General features: G+C 35.7%; 3 protein-coding genes across 8 annotated transcripts; 2 read left to right on the forward strand and 1 right to left on the reverse strand.

Moving 5' to 3' along the window:
* The first annotated feature begins 218 nt into the window (after positions 1 to 218).
* LOC129320570 (uncharacterized) lies at positions 219 to 3,565 on the forward strand. Its single transcript, XM_054966084.1, has 2 exons — positions 219 to 3,122; positions 3,234 to 3,565. The coding sequence occupies exon 1, from the start codon at positions 307 to 309 to the stop codon at positions 1,960 to 1,962; it is 1,656 nt and encodes a 551-aa protein (XP_054822059.1). The 5' UTR covers positions 219 to 306; the 3' UTR covers positions 1,963 to 3,122; positions 3,234 to 3,565.
* Positions 3,566 to 6,851: 3,286 nt separating this feature from the next.
* LOC129319322 (protein BASIC PENTACYSTEINE4-like) lies at positions 6,852 to 10,066 on the forward strand. Of its 5 annotated transcripts, none has more exons than XM_054964354.1 (4): positions 6,852 to 7,100; positions 7,376 to 7,572; positions 8,590 to 8,725; positions 8,812 to 10,066. In XM_054964354.1, the coding sequence occupies exons 3-4, from the start codon at positions 8,657 to 8,659 to the stop codon at positions 9,688 to 9,690; spliced, it is 948 nt and encodes a 315-aa protein (XP_054820329.1). In that variant the 5' UTR covers positions 6,852 to 7,100; positions 7,376 to 7,572; positions 8,590 to 8,656; the 3' UTR covers positions 9,691 to 10,066. The 5 variants fall into 5 exon arrangements, with proteins under 5 accessions (XP_054820329.1, XP_054820328.1, XP_054820325.1 ...); XM_054964353.1 differs by having other exon boundaries at positions 7,376 to 7,547; XM_054964350.1 differs by lacking the exon at positions 7,376 to 7,572.
* Positions 10,067 to 10,674: 608 nt separating this feature from the next.
* LOC129320879 (uncharacterized) lies at positions 10,675 to 15,524 on the reverse strand. 2 transcript variants are annotated; one of them, XM_054966539.1, is made up of 6 exons: positions 15,282 to 15,524; positions 13,330 to 14,863; positions 12,956 to 13,207; positions 12,147 to 12,227; positions 11,020 to 11,421; positions 10,675 to 10,906 (listed from the first exon to the last, which is right to left on the reverse strand). In XM_054966539.1, the coding sequence occupies exons 2-6, from the start codon at positions 14,569 to 14,571 to the stop codon at positions 10,850 to 10,852; spliced, it is 2,034 nt and encodes a 677-aa protein (XP_054822514.1). In that variant the 5' UTR covers positions 14,572 to 14,863; positions 15,282 to 15,524; the 3' UTR covers positions 10,675 to 10,849. The 2 variants fall into 2 exon arrangements, with proteins under 2 accessions (XP_054822514.1, XP_054822513.1); XM_054966538.1 differs by having other exon boundaries at positions 13,330 to 14,866.
* Positions 15,525 to 20,456: the final 4,932 nt, after the last annotated feature.

The raw sequence follows: 20,456 nt of genomic DNA on the forward strand, positions 1-20,456 counted from the left end.
TTAATTATATCTAATTAAAATTCGCTCTTAGTTTAGAAAAGTAAATATTTTATATTAATTGGAAATCAGCAAGAATCATGAAACTGTAAATCCTTCATTAAAAAAAAAAAAAGAAATTGATAGCCGTAACGTGATCTGATAAACTGATCAAATCAACATAACTTGCATTAAAAATACAAAATGGCGGGAATCAAGTCCGATAGATTTTCGGTGTTAACAGAACAGTGCCTCAAATAGCTGCGTCTATTTCTCAACCGTAAAGTTGTTTTCTCTTTTAGCTCTTTCTCGGGCTTCCCCTGGAACAGTATGACAACAACCGACCCCTCCGACTCCGATCCTATCACTGTCTCCGATCACCTTCTTTCCTTTCTTCTCGCCGAAACCCCCACCGTCCTTCACTTCAAAGGCAAGTGGTCCCTCATCACTTCGAAACTTCACCTTCTTCACTCTCGACTTGCCGATTTCTCCTCCTCCTCGAACTCTCTCTCTCTAGACCTTCTTCTCTCCGTATCCCACACCCTCAACGATGCCGTTTCCCTCGTCAAGGATTGCCAGTTCCCCACCTTGTCAAGCGGAAAACTCAAGACCCAGAGCCTCATTGACTCCCTCCTTGCCAGCCTCGATCGCCATCTCGCAGACTGCGACGTTCTCTTCAAAAGCGGCGTCCTCCTGGACGACGCCGTTTCAACTGCCTCTAACAGGGACTCTGCTCGATCTGAATCCAGAAATTTGATCACTCGTTTGCAAATTGGGTCGTCGGATTCTAGGATTTCGGCTATGGGCTCCTTTCTGGGTTTACTACATGAGGATGATAAGAATGTGATGATAGCTGTGGCACAGGGCGTGGTTCCCGTGCTCGTTCGCTTACTGGATTCGAGCTCTTCAGAAATGAAGGAGAAGATCGTCGCCGCGATATCCAGAGTTTCAACGGTGGATAGCAGTACATATGCATTAATCGCCGAGGGTTTAGTGCTTTTGAATAATCTTCTTCGAGTTCTTGACCATGGAAGTGGGTTTGCTAAAGAGAAAGCCTGTATTGCCCTCCAAGCTCTAACGTTCTCTAAAGAGAACGCTAGGGCAATCGGGTCTAGAGGTGGTATTTCTTCCCTATTGGACATTTGCCAAGTAGGCACGCCGGGTTCCCAAGCTTCCGCAGCTGGAGTTCTGAGAAATCTTGCCGTTTTCCCTGAAGTCAGAGAAAACTTCGTCGAGGAGAATGCGGTTGTTGTTCTGCTAGAGCTCGCTTCTTCGGGTACTGCAATAGCCCAAGAAAATGCAATTGGTTGTTTGTCTAACCTAATTTCTGATGACGAAACTCTGAAATTAATGTGTGCTAAGGAAGGAGGGATTGAGTGTTTGAAGAATTTCTGGGACTCAATTCCGTCCGTTCAGAGTCTTGAAGTTGCGATTGAGTTATTGAGGTGCATGGCATCAAGCCCATCGATTGCTGAACTTCTTATCTCAGATGGGTTCATCCAGAGACTCGTGGGCGCGTTACATTGTGGTGTATTGAGGGTGAGAATTGCGGCCGCTCGAGCTGTTTATGCTCTGGGGTCCAGCACCACAAAGGCGAAGAAGGAGATGGGCGAATGTGGATGCATTACTCCATTGATCCAGATGTTGGATGGCAAAGCCGTAGAAGAGAAAGAAGCAGCTGCAATGGCTTTGTCAACACTCATGTTATATACGGGCAATAGAAGGATTTTCCTGAAGGATGAGAGGGGTATAATGAGTGCGGTTCAGCTTTTGGATCCGTCAATACAGAATTTGGACAAGAAATTCCCAGTTTCCATTCTGTTATCACTTGTGCATTCTAAGAATTGTAAAAAGCAAATTGCAGCAGCTGGTGCCAGTGAATATACACGAAAACTTGTAGGGATGGATGTTGAGGGGTCTAAGAAACTCTTGGATAGCCTTGGTCGTGCAAAGATATGGGGAGCATTTGCAAGATCCTTAAGATGAAACTTTCCTTCAAATTCCAAACAATGGATAAAGGAGCAGGAGTTGATTTATTGATCTGCATTTATGATAATTTATTCAGTTTTTCTTTCTTCCTTTTTTTCTTTTCATGTTAATAATTTGTGATCACTTCTCTTTTGTTTAGGGACTTGATGTAGAATGTGACCTAGTCGAAATTGAGTTAATTTGTATACATGGGAATATCCACTTACATTCTGGATAGTTTGTTATTGATTTGACAATTACAATGGAGTACCAACTACCTAGTGAGTCCGCCTTGTAAGCAGAGCTCAGTCGTGATACCTTGATCTCTCTAAATTCTGATATGCTCTGCAGCCTGCTTTAAATGCTTTTGCTTCTATCACATGATATAGGGTTGGTTCTGAAAAGAACGCAGTTTCCCACAAACTAGGTTGCCAGAAGAAAAAATGGCATATCTTATGTCCGTATGACTGATTCGGATGATCGATGTTTGCCTATTAGTGCTTACCTTGAGTTACAAACCCCATTCTGTATCTTGAACATTGATAATCTTAGGATGTTGCTTCCTTGAGTAGATACTTACCCCAAAGGCCACTTGACCCTAATCATCGTGACAGATTGCCTTGGGGTGTCCTTTTTCCGGCTTTACCTTAATTGGTAATCTGGTATTTGATTTGATTATTAGAGGGTTGGTCAGTGGAAATTTCATTAAAGTGTTCCGAACGACCTCCACTCAATTTTCTGTGAGCACCATGTGCATTTGTTCGCGATCATGTGCATCTTGTCTATGGGTTGCCCAAAATTGCATTTCTGTTGGCTGTTGCCTTAACAAGGACCTACCTAAACCCGTTTTGCTCTCGAGTCTTGAATGCTATAGCTTCAGGGAAAAAAAAAAAAAAGAAGATTATCATTATCATTATCGTTATCATTGTTATTATTATTATTATTATTTTGAAAGATCATCTGTTGAAATTCTCTGCTCTACTGCCTCACCGGAATACTGAACCAAATTTTCCGTTGTCGTGATCCCAATCGAAATTGATATGCCTATGACAACTGTAGCCGGCGAATCTTTATCAATTCAGCGTGTATTCCGAGATTTTCAGTGTTTTTTGCGCGCAAATCATGTGAAAGAAGGCGAAGGAGAAATTAGAAAAAGACCCTTGACTTCTTGGTTGAAGGTTAGTAATACATCTTTTTCTTTCCAGTTTTAGAATTAACTCATTTTTAAAATGTTTAAGAATCACATGCTTATACATATTTCTAATGCCTGGTAAATTCTTAAAACGTAGACTGTCATATGCGAAAGATCGCTTACAGTCTGATATAGAAAGTACTTGAGAACGGGGAAGGATCAGATCATGGCATTCTTGGCTGCAAAAGCAAGAAAAATCAGTGGGAAGCTTAATAATTACAATCTGAATTCCCCTATATGATGAAAGAAACATGCCTACGAGGATGGGGCCAAGGTGTCCCAGTTTGGTAAGTTCACAGGATTACTGTACCAAATACCAAATAATAGATGTTGCTCTCCATTATGAACTATTTATTTTTGCTCACCCTCTTGCTTCTCACTATTTCCTCCCCATGACAATCATAATTTTATTTATGCCCATTGGACTTCGAGGCAGTGTCAAAAGCTACTTTTTTTTTTTTTTTCATAAGTTTATGCCCCAAACTTGTTCACGCTTTGTCTACATATCTTAACGGAGGAAAAATGAAATTTTTGTTTGGCGAGAAGCATATGCTTCAATTATTCAACCTATGAACTTTGCCTGTCTCAGAAAAGTTTGAGTTATTATTTTTTGGTGTTTTAAAACATGCATGTTTGTCTTTGTTTTCATGATTAATAAGTAAATTTTTTAGGACCTGAAAATTATGTCGGTAGGCGATTAGAAAAATATATAATTCTATTTTTAATAGGATTTTTATTATGAAAAGTGTGATCCCTCTCTGCTAAACCATCTCAAAGCTAAAGTTACATGAATATAATAATAAAAAACATAATTTTATGCCCCTATATTTTGTTAGTATTTTACTATAAATTCTTATTTTTTTTTTATGTTTCAAAACTCTACACTTTTTATTTGTTGGTGTTCTAAATTTTTAAAACACTAAAAAATAAAAAGGTACGGATCCATAACACTCTAAAAAAGTATAAAAATTTATAATAAAATGGCAGTAAAGTGCAGGAAATTAAAATATATTTTTTAATATAATAATAAAAGTTGTTTACTCAGATTACAAAGAGGTTAAACCAGGCAAGAGATTGAATTGTTTGGATTTGAATCGTGGAGCGATTTATATTTTATCATCGGCGACGGAAAACTATCACTTTTCATAACAATGTCACGAGTATTGCTGATATATAGTATATATTTTCCGGAGGAGAGGACAAAGTAATTAAAAATATTGAGAGGGAAACTTGTGCTGCTAGCATTGCTAGGTCTGTACGCATTCTCAGGGAATACTGTACTTGAAGATTCCTGTCAGTCATCACTGTTTATTTGTTTTGTTGATAAGGTTTTCAGTAACATTTAGCGTTGTCTTCATTTCATTGCACTGCGCCAAATTCACTCTCGCTCTAGCAATTCACCCTTTCTAATCTTCTCAAATGACTCTCAAAACCTTTTCAATTCGTTTTTTCACCGACGTATTGCTATTGCCATCTTTCGCAAGTCCAGATAGTCACACTTCATGATCTTGTTGCTCATGTTTATTATTCTCTTATTTAAAAATGTAAAATATTTTGAGAGCCTAAATATTTAAAAATATAAGATGTATTTAATATTTTAAGATGTAATCATTATATTTTTTTAAAAGTGATCATAATAAATAAATTAATTTATATTTATTTTAAAGTAAAACAATCTATTAAGTAAAGATAAATATAAAAAATGATGTTAATTTAGCATATGTAATTACTTAATTGAGGAGTAAAAGTCGATTAAAAATACCTTACATATTTTAATATAAGAAATAATAATAAAAACACCTCTATCTATTTCTGCTACTTTCTCCTTTTAAAAATATTATATTTTTAAAAAGTTGTAAATTTTTTTAATATTAATACAATTTCATGTTTTTTTGCAATTTTGTTTTGTTAAATTTACATATACCTATATGTATGTATGTATGTATGTATGTATAAAATTTATTATAAGTGTTGATACGTCAAATATGAGTTGAGTTGACTTAACACGGGAAAAGCCTTTAGGTATTTATTATAAGTGTTGATACGTCAAATATGAGTTGAGTTGACTTAACACGGGAAAAGCCTTTAGGTGGACTGGAATTGACCTGAAAAAGATTCGTGTGTCAGTGCGTGTGTGTGAAAGACTCATAAATTTATTATGTGTTTGTATAATCCACTTTCAACATTTGTAGAGTATTTCCATGGATATTCAAATGCTAAGTTACTTGGTTTACAAAATTTTGTTCGAAGTGCATTGAAAAAGCCACTGGAGATCCATTTCCTCAAAACTCCTTTCACTTAAGTTTCCATTTGAAGTTGGGAGTTGGGAGGGAGTGACTTACTTTTATTTTACCATTCTACCTTTATTACTTACCAAAGTTTTTCTTATATTGTTAAGCTTGTAATTTTTCACGAACCACAAATTGCAGAGACAAGGTAAAACGTGATATGGAAAGCTACTATTGACATTAAACTAAAATTTCATTAGCTCAAGAGAAGTAATTACCCAGTATTGCTTTGTATTCAATTGGTCAGACAGACAAATAAAGGAAAGTACTGTTTTGCGAGATTAGGAACATTCAGCGTCCTGGTTAACCTATCAAATTTTATTTTATTTATTTAATCTTAGTTTTATTATTCAATATATTAAATTTTATGTTATTTAAAATTTTAATTACATGTATTTTCCAAATTGTACTTTATAACAAAAATTTCATATTATATAATCATTGACATTTAAAAAAATGCATTCAAATATAAATTTTATTATAATAACTGATTTTTATTAAATTAATTTTTGCTAAGTGAACTTAACAAATTATCTTTCAGTGAATGAAAAAAAGAAGAAGAAGAGCTCTTAATACTTTAAGATTTTAGGTTAAGATACGTTGGTATATTCACTTATATGTATTATCTTGAAATCATTGTGTTCTTCCCCCACATGAGAAACTCCCTTGAACCAACAATAAGCCATGTCATTTGCAAGCTACGGCGATTATAAGTTCATAACATGGGATAGAGTGATGATATCGTGGCCATTTTTAGATCAAGATTCATGAAAGTCTGGGTATATATTCAGAGTTTCATGTTAGAAACCATCAAAATTTGGTTTGTAAAATACTAAAATTAAACACACGATACCCCGTCGACGACAATCACGTTGACGAGGAGGCCTCTTCTAACCAGTTGAATGAAGATGGCGCAGGGTCCATTGTCGACAATGCGCTATCTTAACATGATTAACCAGGACCAGGTTCAATATTCAATTAAAATATCATAAATCTTATTATACATGGCCTTGGATCTGCCAAGCGCTCAAGTATACTAGCTAATCTAATTCCTGTACATGGCTACAGGACAGGTGTTGTATTCAATTTCAATGATTTTTAGAAAAAATTTCAAGGTTTAAATTTCAGCCGATTAGATAATAAAGCATCCATCAAATGAAAAGGAAATAATATGAAGTGAGAATGCTCATGAGTCATTTTCTTCTTCTTTTTTTCTCATAATCTTTTCCAATTGTTTTTTGATTTGATAATGTTTAAATTTAACTGAGTATTATCGGATACTAGATACTGTATCAAAATTTTTTATCATTCATGGAATTTTTTTTTAAACAATAATTTCTTGATTTAAAATTTAAAATTAATTCATTGTCGCTTTATAAAATAATAAAAATTCCATATGGCGTGGCTTCACAAAGGGGAACTGGAGGGCCGATCCCCGTCCGTGGGGGAAAGCTGAAAAGTAAAAAGGCTGTGTTGAATTTGATGAATAAGCGAAACGTTTATACTTTATAGGACCAAGCGACAAGTCGTTTCTTGCTTGTTCCTGCTAGACATCAAATGCAATCTGCAAAATCTTCTCCCTCTCCTTCCTCTCACTGTCAAGTTGGAGAATTGAGCCATCCCTTTTCGGACTCGAGTCCTGCCGCGCTGCCTACGGTGTAACTGGTGGGTTACCTGTAAGTCTTCTCTCAGGTTACATTTGTAACTTGACTTTTTTTCTTCTCCACCCTCGTTTCGTAATTATCAGATTGTACGTATTCCTAGCTTTCTAGGTATATTATTTGTCTGCTTTTGACCCTGGCTTTAGCGCCCTAACTTTAGTGCAAGTTACGTATGATTATGCTTTATTAATTCTTACTTGTAGCACGACATTCATTTCAGTTCCAATTGGGGAAAGCTAGCATTTCAGTATTAGATTTTGACATGTAGATTGCATGCATTTTTGTTTTAGCTTGTGCAGGAGTTTGTTAATTGCAAAATTTTCGAGCTACGCATGTTACATGGTTTGCTAGGAATATACTGCTGTGCAACAGTGCTGGAGAGCTAGGATAAGGCTTTAGTGAATGATTTGAAGCTTTCCCAGAATCCCATTACGCCATAAGTCCAGTGACTAGCACAGAAATGTGACTACAAATTCAAATATTATTTGTATGATTGTCGTTCATGTATATATTTTCTTCCCTTATGCCGAGTGTTTGAGAGTTTAAAACTGAAAACTCAATTTTCTGGAGTTTGAATTTTCTGATAGAATGCTAATATCTATTGTGGAGAAGTTGAAACTTGGGCCAAAATCTTGTATAACCATGTATGAAACTTTCAACTCAATTTATAAATGTTTTTAAAATCCCCAAACTGGGTTTTATTATCATATATTGATATATAAGTGGTCACAACTGAATGGTGATAGATAATTGTATTGATTGCAACTCTTTGTCCTCTTGTAAGAATAGACAACCACGGTAGAGAACTGAAGTTTTGCAGTTTTTCTAAGAATATTACTGTAATCATCATTTGCCCGTGTCTTTAGGTTGCTTTTGACTCTTACTCTAGAGTATTTTCATAATAGAGAGTTCAGGTTTTCTATCACTCACTGGAATTTATTAAGATACGTGGCTAAGGGGGGAAAGTGACCTTTTGCTTTAAATTAAAAAATAGGTTAGCTTTAGTAATCTTGGATTCTTGGTGAAAGGTCTAATTTGAAGGTTTCTGCTCTATTTATATTTTACTGGAGTTTTATTTCTATAAAATTTCATGCCCTTTTTCTTTCTTCTTTTCTCTTTTGTTATCTTTTTGGTTCATCCAAGAGAAGAGAGAGCTCTTCAAACTATGCTTTGTAGTAGCATTTTAAATTCATGAGCTCAATGATTTGTTAAAGGAAATATTCTTGTCTAACAAAATTGTATCATTATTTCTGCTTTTATATGTAGTACATGAGGTCAAATAAATAACTGCTTTTATATTTTTATAATGTTGATAACCTTTGAAAAATTATACTAGAAGTCTAGACCGATGTTTGGGAATGTTTCACTCTGGCACTACCTAAGGGTTTGGTTGTTATGCTAGCCTGCTTTACAAGGTTGCGCCTTTCATCCTCCCCAAAAATTGTCTAACCAAATTTGTTGTTGATTGACTGTACGTCATGCTGTTGCTGTTCATATTTGTTAGCTGTAAATTTTGATTTGGACTGCTTGCACGAACTTCTCCATCTGTGGCTAAATCCCCTGGATGCAAGATGGATGATGGCCACCAGCGTGAAAATGGTAGGCAGAAGGTGGACTACTACAGAGGAGCTCATTCCCTGGTAAATAGAATGCTTAAATTTTGCTATGTTTTTCTTAAGCATGCTCTACTGGAATTGTTTCATTGGACTGAAGTTTAATTGTGCAGTGGAGTATGGCTCCCCAACATCAGGTAAAGGAACCGAATGCCTTGGTTATGAATAAGAAGATTATGTCTGTTATTGCTGAGAGAGAAGCGGCAATTCGAGAACGGAATGCAGCTTTATCTGAAAAGAATGAAGCATTGGCTGCTCGAGATGAAGCCCTTCGGCAGAGGGATGAAGCACTCCTGCAGAGGGATAGTGCCTTGATGGAACGGGATAATGCTCTTGCTGCCCTACAAATCCAGGATAATGCTACCAACTTCTCATTGGGTTGTGGCACTCAACGTGGATCAAAGAGGTTGCACCATTCCTCCAATCATTTCAGTCAAATGGCAGAAACTGCTTATAGAACAAAGGACTTGACCACAACTGATGCTTTCCCAGTAACTATTGTAGCTTCTGAAGCAGGCAAGTATGACCAGGCTAAGAGAACAAGGGATGACAAAACAGATTCTTCTAAGGTGTCAAAACCGTCAGGCAAAGGTAAAAAAGTGAGTAAGGACTTAAACAGGAGGGCTTCTTCTGAAGTGACAAAAATCAAATCTGAGTGGGATAAACAGGATGTTGGTTTGAATTTGATTCAATTTGATGAGAATACCATGCCAGCCCCCGTTTGCACATGTACCGGAGTTCCACGGCAATGCTACAAATGGGGGAACGGTGGGTGGCAGTCATCTTGTTGTACCACCACCTTATCCATGTATCCACTACCACAGCTTCCTAATAAGCGACATGCGCGAGTTGGGGGGCGAAAGATGAGTGGAAGTGTCTTTACAAGACTTCTTAGCAGGGTGGCCGCGCAAGGCCGGGATTTATCCATGCCATTGGATCTCAAGGACTACTGGGCAAGACATGGAACAAATCGCTATATCACGATCAAGTAACCTGTAAAATTTCCTTCCACATGGAGTTTCGTGTTCCATTTCTATCTCCTCTTCCTGGCCTTCAATTGAAATTGTGTCTTGACACGTACGATACGATATGCTTGAATGTTTGTTGAAGCAAGGGAATTTTTCAGTATAAGGCTGGTCCTCTAGCTTAATTTTAAATTACTGGTATATGGCTAGACCCAACATCTATTCCTAAATTGTGGATATCCGTAAGATACCCTCTCTGTAAATGTAGTAGTTTAAATGGCCAAAACTACGTAGTGTGAGCCTTTTTGCTGCCTTGCCAGTTTGTTATAAATTCATTGCTTAGAAAACACTCGTCTTCCTTTTCTTAGACGTTCTATCTTTAATCTTATGGATTACTGTCAAAGATTCTTTTTTCTTTCCCTTTTTTTTTTGGTGGCCAGGAGATTATTGTTTGGGAGCAGCTATCTGTCAAGAAATGGTATTACTCGCTCATTGCTAATTTAATATGCGTTTTACTTTTAGCTTCATTCTCCCAATTAGTTTTTTCTTCTTTCCGTTGGTCTCTGTGCAAACTGAAGTGATTTCTTACTTGAAAAGCTCCATCAACTTCATTCATCTTTGCCTTTCTCTAATTGAAAAACGTGCATCAGTTTCTTAGTGCAGATTTTTTAAATAATAAAAGTTATTGGAAAAACATAAAAGGACCTAAAATATTAAAAAATAAAAGTATAAAAATTTAGAACATAAAAAAATTGTAAAAATCTATAATAAAACTTAATTAAAGTGCAGGGGTTTAAAATTATATTTTTTCATAATTATTATATAATATAATCAATTTAAAATAAAAGAAAAGAAAGATGTGTTAAGAAAATTAGAGAGAACTTTTTACATCTCTCGCTCTCTCTGAATGTATAACTATATCCAATTCGTTACTATTTGTAGTTTTGATTTTCCTCTATAAAATTATGCTAATTTCCGTGGCCTACCAATCTCCACCTTCATCTCCAAGTCTTCTTGTACAGATTCTGCTATCTAAAATTTTGAATCAATATGAACGTTAACTGTGTAATTTACAAGTTGAATGGGGGAATTGGCCACCAAGTGCCCGAGAGGAAATGAATTGGATATGTACAAATATTTACAACTGCATATACAATAACCACTTCGAGAGAAAAACAATGTCATTTCAGCTGCTGACGTCAAAGTATTTTGGATTAGAAGGAAAATGATATTCCACATGTAACTGCAACGTAAAACAAGAGAAGACTATGATTAGATGAGACATTAAATAAAATTTGGAAGAATCAAAATTTAGTGCAGAAAGCTTTTACGTTCCTCTTAAAAACTCTCACATACCTTGCCCTCATCTTCATCTGAATGACGTTGAGGAAACACTACCCTCATATCGTCATACAAGTAGAAACGCCTTTCATCTTCAACGTCTGTAATATGGCTCACTTCTGCTGACACAGGATCAGATTGGCACTTATGAACTGCCCTTGAACGTTTCCTAGGCAAAGGGCATAAGAAGCGGAGGTGAAGGGCGTAAAGCAGAACTCCATTGTTGCACTCACTTGTATGTTTGCAACGACCATATCCACCGCATTCTAAGTTCAGAACATCTTTATCTCTACAGCTAGCATTTGAGATCGTTGAGGACTTAGCACCCACTCTTATGTCAGAATCTCCTTGGCTTTCTTTCCCAGTAGTAGAATTCAAACCAGATGACATCAAACTGATCTTTTGCCGCAAGAATGTCTAGTTCAGATATTCACATAAAAAACAAATCAAACTATGGTACTAAAATTTCACCTTAGTAGTAAACGTTGGCCTTTAACGGGACAGTAAGAGCATAAAGTTGGAGTAACAGAGATGAGAATGTTGATATGAATGTATGGATATATACGTAAAAACAGAATTCAAAATGAGCATATACAGGAAAAAGTGGGCATCACGTCTATTGAAAGAAAAATGATAGAAAATCATTTGAGATGGTTTAAACATGTACAAAAAAAACCACAAGAAACACTTGTGAGGAGAGTGAAATAGATAACTTTGAACCCTGTCAAGAGAGGTCAAGGAAAGCTAAAAAAAATACTTTCGAAAGTTGTTGATCGAGACTTCTTAAGTAACAACATTTCTATAAGCTTGATAAATGATAGAGCACAATGGCATCGTATAATTCATATAGTCGACCCCATCTAGTGGTATAAGGCTTCTTGTTGTTGTAGAAGGATAGGGAATCCCCCTTTACATAAAAAACATCATCATGCCTGACTATGATATGTGGGATTTAATCATTTAACATGAGAAGTTGAACATCTGCATTCAATATATGAAGATTGAAGACAATGATTGCTATACATAGACATCAATATCTTCACATGTCCCTCGGCTTAAATTTTGCAATTTTCATGTAAAGCAAATTATCGCAAAATGGATTAGTGCACGCTGTTAAAAGATTTGAATATAAAATTCCTCACCTTAGTACCAGCGGGCATGTCGCACAAATCATAATTGCAAAAGAAGGTGTGAATGGGAGTCTTCTCTGGATTGCTGAGGACCTACAGTTAGAAGGTCAGTCATTTTTCACACACAACTCCTGCACAACATGCACAGTTCCACCATGAAAACATATATCCAAGAAGCTACTGGTGAAATTTTGAGTGTTCCTGTCCAGAATTGCATATGTTAAAAATAACCAATGATCTATCTGCATAACTTGTTTCCCCAGTGGTAATGATCCTGAATGCATCTTGCGTGACATCATTTGAAACCATCCATCACTATAGGAATAAATTACTGGGAGTGTAACCTCGTTTTAGTCCTCAGCATTTTTTCCAGTAAGTGGAGATGGGTAATGGTACTACGTAACTAGTAAAGTCAGTTATCTTTTCATTATAGAAGATACCAAGGGTCACATTTCCTTTTTCATGAAGATATGTCGTTCACAGTTTCATTTCATTAGCCCAGAAACCTCAGCGATAATTTTTTATGGAATCATAGGTAGCAGAGGACAAAATTATAATTCACTACCAGAGTTGGTAACATTACTCCAATATTTATGGTAAATATAGCATACTAGAAAGTAGAAACTAATGCTGCCATTATTGATGCTGAAATTTCAGAGAAATTACCCTACAGACCAGCATAAACTATACTCATTTACCTCCGTAATCTAAATTCACACTTTATCATGCTGCTTGTCATGCTGATAACAATATTTGGTAAAAACTCATTATGCTTTCATTTCTCAGTAATTAAGCAACTGGAAGGTTTACTAGTGAAGTACCAGCTGAATGCGTCCTTTCATAGGGATACGTATGCGGCTCTTCTCAGCTCGGGATTCATCCATTTTAAGGGTTCTCTGAACTTTGCTTACTCTATAATTACTCGACATCAGCTTTCCTGAAATATTAATGGATGAATAATACAACAGGTATTTATCTCCATCCACACTTGTTACTGCAAATGGAATTTTCTGTGATTGTGGCGAGAAGTTTCCTCCAGTTAAATTCAGCACAGCAAGAAAGCCGTCAATTCTCTGCAAATTGGTGGTTAACATTTAAGGCTAAAATAAAAAGAACATAACTCAAAAAATGCCAACTACATTATAAATAAATGCAGAGAAGAAAAAGAAAGATCGTAAATAAAAATAATGTCAACCTGGCTAACTTTCCCGGAGAGTAAACGACCAGACAACAGGGATTCCTCAAATGAACCAACTAAGGACCTTCTTATAGGCAGTCCACTTAAAGTTCTGAACTTGGCATGCCGAGGAGGAAAACTTGCACCATGAGAACATTCTTCCATGCCTCTGGTATCATCAAAAGTGATCATGTTGAGCGTCTGCTGCAAATGGTTAGACTCTTGCAGTAAATTACTTGGCATGCTAAAGTTGTCCTCCTTCTGGGCAGATAAAAGGCCTGTAAGAGTTCTACCAAGTGACAGTTCCATGTCCTTTAAATTGACATTGTCATCATCCAACATAATTGTAACATCCCTGCGTTCTCCTCTCAACTTCGTTATTTCAGAAAATTTTGGACCTAGAGGAGATAAAGGGAAGGAAGTTGGCGTCGACACTTTTTTGTGAGGTATAGACAATGCTGCCGTTTCGGAACTTATGTTAGTTGTCTCTTCAGGACTATCAAGTTTAATATAAGAACATGGCTTCTCATCTTTGCAAAGCGAAAGATCACAAATGGGTAGGACATGGTTTTCTCCAGTGTCAGTACTGGATGAATTTGCCGTACCCAGAAAGCAAGATTGAGACCATATAGGAGTCTGGAGATAGTCAGAGTTCGAAATATGAACCTTCTTATATTCTTGCAGAACAGGAGCCTTATAATTGTCATCACCACTGTTTGGACAAGCACTATATGTGCCACTGTCAATGTCCAGAGGATCTGCTTTAAAATGGTCTGCAGAAAGCATCCCATTCAAGGGCGACAATAATCGCTTTCTGACATTAGTAGCCTCACTTGCGTCTCTGTTAACATTACGAAGGGTTGAGGGATATCCATTTCCACCACAATCATTAACAGAGGGAGATAATGCCCTTAGTTGGAAACCTACAGTCCTTGAAGCAGGTACATGTGTAGTCTGATGCCCAGCCTTGGCAGACAACCTGCCAATTCGTTCCATGGAGTTGAGCTTCAATTTTTGCGGGTTGGAGCTACCATCATTAGGCGTTTTTGAAAAACATGATTCCTTTGAAAGGTCTGTAACTGTTTTCCTCTCAGTGATGAGCTTATCAAGATGCATGCAATTACTTAGGTCTTCTCCAGGCAATGCATTCAAATTATAGCTGCTAAAGTTGGCAATTCTTGGCGGGGTTTGCACAAGAGTGCCCAGTGATGATGCCACCTCTTCGGCAACACAGCCTGAAGGTATATGCGGTAACCCCATTTCTGTTTTGAGAACACAGTTCTTCAAAAATTTCAAGTTGAACTTTCTTTCTTCACTCACCCTCTTTAATCAACGCCTTGTTTCAAGCACATTGATGCACATGAATTGGTAATTTCATTTACCAACTGTACCAGGAAAACCAAGCAGCCCAACTCCTGTGCAGCGGAATATGACCTTACACCCTCTTGTGAAACAGGTCACTCTTACTGAGCAGACCCAGACATCCTCATTCCATGTCAAAATGCAAATAGTGAAGCCTTATGGACAGCATTATCAAACCAGATGCGATCTCCTGCTGAATTATTGCAAAAAAAAAAAAAACATGTTTATTCATCAGCTTTTTTGCTGGTGTAGTAGTTAGGTACCAAAATATTATTTATAAGAAAAATCAGAAAGCTTAAAAATTCCGCCCTCCACTTTATCATATATTGGCAAGTAGTGGATATCAAGAAGTTAGACATAAGTTGAGAACCTCGGAATTAGCTGCCTAAGTTCAACCATATGAAAACTTAAACAGCAATCACAAGGAAAACTAAATAGACACTACAAAGTATTCCGATTCGTTGTTGGGGAAAAATGGGTTTATTCCATCATCCTAGCCGTGTATCCAAAAGATGGATCAGTGATAATGGCTTCCTGTTACTCGAAACTCGAACAAAGAGCAAAGAGGAAAGTAAGAAAGGGGCCAGGGGCGCGATAAGAAGACGCACCAGAGGAAACGCAAATGAAACAAGAATCCAGAAAAATGGGGCAGAATCTGGAATCGGGAAGTCACAGGGAAATGGAATCAAAGAGGATGAAGACGAAAACGATGTTGGTAGGATTGAGGAGTGTAGGGATTTTCCATGGCTGACGTAAAACGTGGGAGGGAGGAATGATTTGTAGGAAGCGTGGGAAGAAGAAGAAAGGAAGGGAATGTGGGGCATGGCTCAGCCACAATTTTCTGGTTGTCTGCGCTTGTACCTTAGAAAACCACTGCTTGTAAAAAGGAAACCACATCTTCTCCGTGTGCTTCCAATTTGCACCCCACTTTCATCTTTACGTATCCATCCATCCATGTCTCTGCCATTTATTTATTGATTCAATATCTTGAAATTTTGACTATGTTTATTTGCATGTTAGGCATGCACATTATGGAATTACTAAAATATAGGTCATAAAAATTAACATTTTGTTTATGATAATTCTTTGTTAAAAAATGTTTAACTTACGTTTCGGGTATCGAATAAAAAAAATTGCATTTCGTGTAAATGTACATGCAAACGTCTCAATTGTCTACAAAACAATTATCAAATAAAAAAGGAATAAAGTCCATTTTTTATTTTTAAACTATTTTTTTAGAAGTATTCATTGTCCTATATTCTACTTTAGGTCATTCTTCACATTACACTTTAAAAAAATGTTCATCAAACACCTTACTGCTAAACCAAGGCCAACGTCAGTTATCTCAAAGATGTAAGGCCCACATATGATATATGCGGCATCCACATGGCAAGCTTGGTCGTAATTTTTTTCTTAAAAAAAAAAATATCCTCTTTCTCCCTTGTCTCCAACAAATCCCCCGGGCTAAGAATGAAACCCATCCAACCTAACAATTTCAATGCATCCAATGGGGGAAGTTGAAACTAATGGGAACATCCCCTTTGGCTCCCTAATCATCAACGAGTTCTACGGCTCCCTAATTGAAGAGGGATTTGCATTTGCCGAGCTCTGGGAATCATGTTTGTCGTCACAAGACCTCTTCTTAGTGATGGATCCGTGTTCGTCGTGGTTTAGATTTGGGGGATCTCATGGTTTTGCATTCACGCTTTAGATCTAATGGATCTCATGAATTCTAAGCGGACAATGCCATCATGAAAACTGTCAACATCCTCCCTAGCACCGTCGTGGAGTACCTGTACAACTATCCAACAACGAAGCAAATATGGGTTTCAAATATGGGTTTTCTTTTGTTGCATGTGACACTTGACTATGGCATCCAAACAATCACTACCGGTTTTGTTCAATTGAAACTCTGATCTTTGTTTTTTTTTCCCCTTGGTATATGGGATAAATTAAAAATATGGCTTGATTCCTATATTTTCTCATTAATGGTTTTGGATTTGATTTATCCACGAGTCTTGACTTTTAAGAAGCTTGACTATGACGTGCCTTCAATTAGTTCTATTTTTAATTTTGATTATTTAAATATGGCTTGATTTTTAGTTTTGATTAAATATAATGTTGTGTTTTCTATGTGAGTTTCTATATTCCTCTCATTCTTTTAGAGATTTGGGTTCCTTTATAGATTTATGAGTTTCTTGGCTTTTTATTTGGGTCCAATTTGTGCAAGTGATTTTGCCTTTTGTTTTCAATTTTTGCATTGGTTTCATTTTGTTCTACCTTTAATTTATGGGTTTTCAATTTGTTTTTGTTGATTGGTTTCACTTTGTTCTGCAAGTGGTTGTTGAATGCGATGTATGGCTTAAGATAAACTCCATCAAAGAATAAAAAGAGATTAGGCAAATGTTTACAGAGAATATGGACATTCAAGTTTTCATAATAAGAATAACGGATGTGGCATGCCACATGTATGCCATGTGTGACAAACAGTCAACCCAATGACACATGGCTGAGATATAGGCTATCAATTATGCAAACTTAACATCTGTTAGCATCATTTAATGGTAGGATATTAGATGATTTATTTTTGATAGTTTAAGAGGTTATTTGGACCAAAATAAAGTATAGGATACTAAATGCTCTAAAGATATAAATCAAGAGCAAAAATGAAATTTAACCTAATAAATAAATCACAATCAAAAGACTTAAGGCCTTGTTTGGTATGTGGAGTCATTTTTTTTTTATGGAAGGTATGTGGAAGGATTTTTGATCAAGTGGGATTAAGAATGATGAAGTAGGAGTAGAAATGAGGGTGAAAATGAAATTTAAAAATATGTTTGATATATCAATGAAATAATGATATTATTTTTATTTGATATCTATAATTATATTGCCAAAATACCATAATGCGCTTTCATTGTTAAATGGAAAAAAGAAAAAGAAAAAAAAAAGAACCCATGTCTCCTTTTAGCCAGGGGTATTCAACTTGTATCCTTTTCGATTGGCTCAATATCGTCCCAATGATATCAAAATGAGATTTTGAGGGACGGGATAAGAAAAGAGTTCGAAACGGGATGAGATGGGATAGAGGATTACTACCAAGACGTCCTGTCCCATCTCGAATATTATATATGTTATTTATTATTTTAAAAATATACATTAAGTATTAACTATATTAATATAATTTACACTTATATTAATTATAGTTTCAATGCTTATATAAAAATAAAGTTTTTTATATTAATAATTTCATTGACATAGAGTAAACAAGATGATATCTTTTTGTATAATATATAAATTATATTAATATAATTTATTCTTATATCTATCTATTTAATAACTTTTATGTATATCATATTTCTTGCTTTATTTTTAAAAAAATAATTAGTTTAGCACATCTTAACTAAAGTAAAAGAACAATAATTTGATGTTGTGCTTGGGTTGTCAGTTGTTGCTACTCTTATAGCCTAGAGATTATTTGTATTTACTATTATAATGTGTAGTTGTGATTAATGTAATTCAATAATTGACTTTAAATTGTTGTGATTTATATACTTGTATTGTTTTAATTTTAAACTTAATAAATTATATAATTTAAAATTTTAATAAATGTTATTATTTAATTTTTTTATATTATTTGATTTATCGAGATGATGGGACTTCCTGATCTCATCCCGATTCCTAATAGGTAGAGTTAGGAATAAGGGTCGGGTTTGATGGGCCGCCCGTTTAAGCCCGTTTTAATAAAGGTTTGGGCTTAAAAATTTGGCATTTTTTAGGGTAATTGGGCTTTGAAGCCTGACCTTTTTAAGCCCTAGAAAAACGGGCTCGGGCCTGAGCGGCCCGTGAAACCCGTTTTACTATTCACAAAGTATTGTTTTCACCTCTTTCCAGATAATGTACAAATATTGATTTGTAGTTTGTACCAGCAATTGGTTGAATTGTTTTGTCACATGTTATAGTAATTTTTATATTTTATCTTGTGATATATGTATAGATATATATTTGATAATAAAATAATTTAATTAATAATTATTGTAGGTGATGATGAAGAAGCTGCAGAAATAATTAATATTGAGTCTCCGCCTCTATCTTTCACAAGTGGACCTACATCTGAGTTTTAATATTTTATTTATAGATGACAATGTGGGAGATTTTGATTAGGATTGATGATGATGTTTGCCTTCATCTTATTTAGACTTTTAAATTTTTTGTTCATTTTTTAGATTATATGAGACTTTGGCTTGATATATGTTAAATTTTAAAATATTCTAAATAAATTTTAATGTTAAATTTTATTTTATTCTTATCCGAATTTACGGGCCCGACCTTGAACCCTATGAATAAGGGCCGGGCTTTAATTTTAGGATAAAATTGGGGTAACCAAGCTTTAGGGCCTGGGCCCATAAGGGCCGAGCCCATATGGGCTAAGCCCGCCCGTTTACCAACTCTACTAATAGGATGGGACGGGACACAAGATAAAAATTCAGTTTCAATCTATTTTCAGGATGGGACATGAGACAGGAGTATCTTGAACTCGTCTCGTCCCATGAACACCCCTACTTCCAAGTCTCCTCTCTCTTTCACTTCCCTTGTCATCATGAAGAAGGTTCTAGACTTTTTGTAGTCAGCAGAAGACAATAAACATAACCCTAAATCAAATTTGAGGAAATCCAACAATAAAGGAAGAAGAGGATGATAAGAATGATGAAGCTTCCTCCTCAAATGAAAATTGAAGCTGAATAGTAAAGATGAGAATGATAAGAGGGGGGCTCGACGATAAAGTTGAGATGAGTATCAGAATGAGATTGACGATTTCACTTCTCTCCAAATTCAATCAACTAGCAACTCTAATATTGAAACCAATTCACATCTATCCTTTCTTTGATGGCCAAGCAAGCAAGAAGGGTCACCCACCCATTTGTTGGTTAATGAAACGATCTAGATGACTTGACCTATGATATTTGAAAGAGAGATTGGACGGTGGATGGACTCTACAAGATTAAGTTTAGGCAGATATGTGAGATTGGATGACTGAGGATGTAGATCAAAGGGAGTCAACTATGATAGGTCGACAACTATAAAATTTAAGATGAAGAAGATTAAAGAGAGTCGACGAATGAATGAGAGTGGGAATTTTAAAAGAAAATTCAAGAGGAGGAAAGGGGAGAGCAAAAACTAAAGAGATGTTTTTGTTCTAAAAAACTATTAAAGAAGGATGGTTTTGTCATAAAAAATCCATTTCCATGGTGTAAGGTAAGTTTGGCCATTCCCTCATTTGAGGAAATAGAGCTCTCCTTAGGAATGGGATTGACATGTACCAAATATGGAAAAAAAGCCAATCTCATTCCCACTCCACCCCCCCGGGCGCTACCTCACCCCAAACATCACCCAAGGGGACAGATAACGACATTTTGTTTAAGGAAGCACCTTCTTTGTTGGTCCAAAAAAAAAAAAGGAAATGCCTTCTTTAGCAGCCTACGTATTACGTAACTTGACGGGGGCAATGTTAATGCATCAGGAAAATTATATATTGGTTCAAATAAAAAATTAATAATTTATATATTGGAATTTAAAATATAAATAAAAATATTTGATTTATAAATACACTGAAGAAATAATTAATTTTTTTATTTAAAACTAGATTGTAATTCTTTCCAAATGCATTTGTATAAAAAGAAATAAATATTTCATTTAATCTTATTTGTAAGTCACTTTTAATATATTTCACTAAAACTAACAAAACTTTAACTTATTAATTCTATCTAAAAATTTAATAAGTT

The sequence above is a fragment of the Prosopis cineraria genome, unplaced genomic scaffold, assembly GCF_029017545.1.
Source record: "Prosopis cineraria cultivar Desert tree isolate PC_DT_omini unplaced genomic scaffold, ASM2901754v1 PC9, whole genome shotgun sequence".
NCBI classification, from domain to species: Eukaryota; Viridiplantae; Streptophyta; class Magnoliopsida; order Fabales; family Fabaceae; genus Prosopis; species Prosopis cineraria.

What these genes read in the sequence shown, in the direction of transcription:
- LOC129319322 (XM_054964354.1), top strand. Translation starts at nt 8,657, where the DNA reads ATGGATGATGGCCACCAGCGTGAAAATGGTAGGCAGAAGGTGGACTAC. An exon ending in ACAGAGGAGCTCATTCCCTG is followed by an intron (nt 8,726 to 8,811) that starts GTAAATAGAATG and finishes TTAATTGTGCAG; the next exon opens with TGGAGTATGGCTCCCCAACA.
- LOC129320570 (XM_054966084.1), top strand. Translation starts at nt 307, where the DNA reads ATGACAACAACCGACCCCTCCGACTCCGATCCTATCACTGTCTCCGAT.
- LOC129320879 (XM_054966539.1), bottom strand. Translation starts at nt 14,571, where the DNA reads ATGGGGTTACCGCATATACCTTCAGGCTGTGTTGCCGAAGAGGTGGCA. An exon ending in TGAAAGGACGCATTCAGCTG is followed by an intron (nt 12,228 to 12,955) that starts GTACTTCACTAG and finishes TTCTAACTGTAG; the next exon opens with GTCCTCAGCAATCCAGAGAA. An exon ending in ACATGCCCGCTGGTACTAAG is followed by an intron (nt 11,422 to 12,146) that starts GTGAGGAATTTT and finishes TATCTGAACTAG; the next exon opens with ACATTCTTGCGGCAAAAGAT.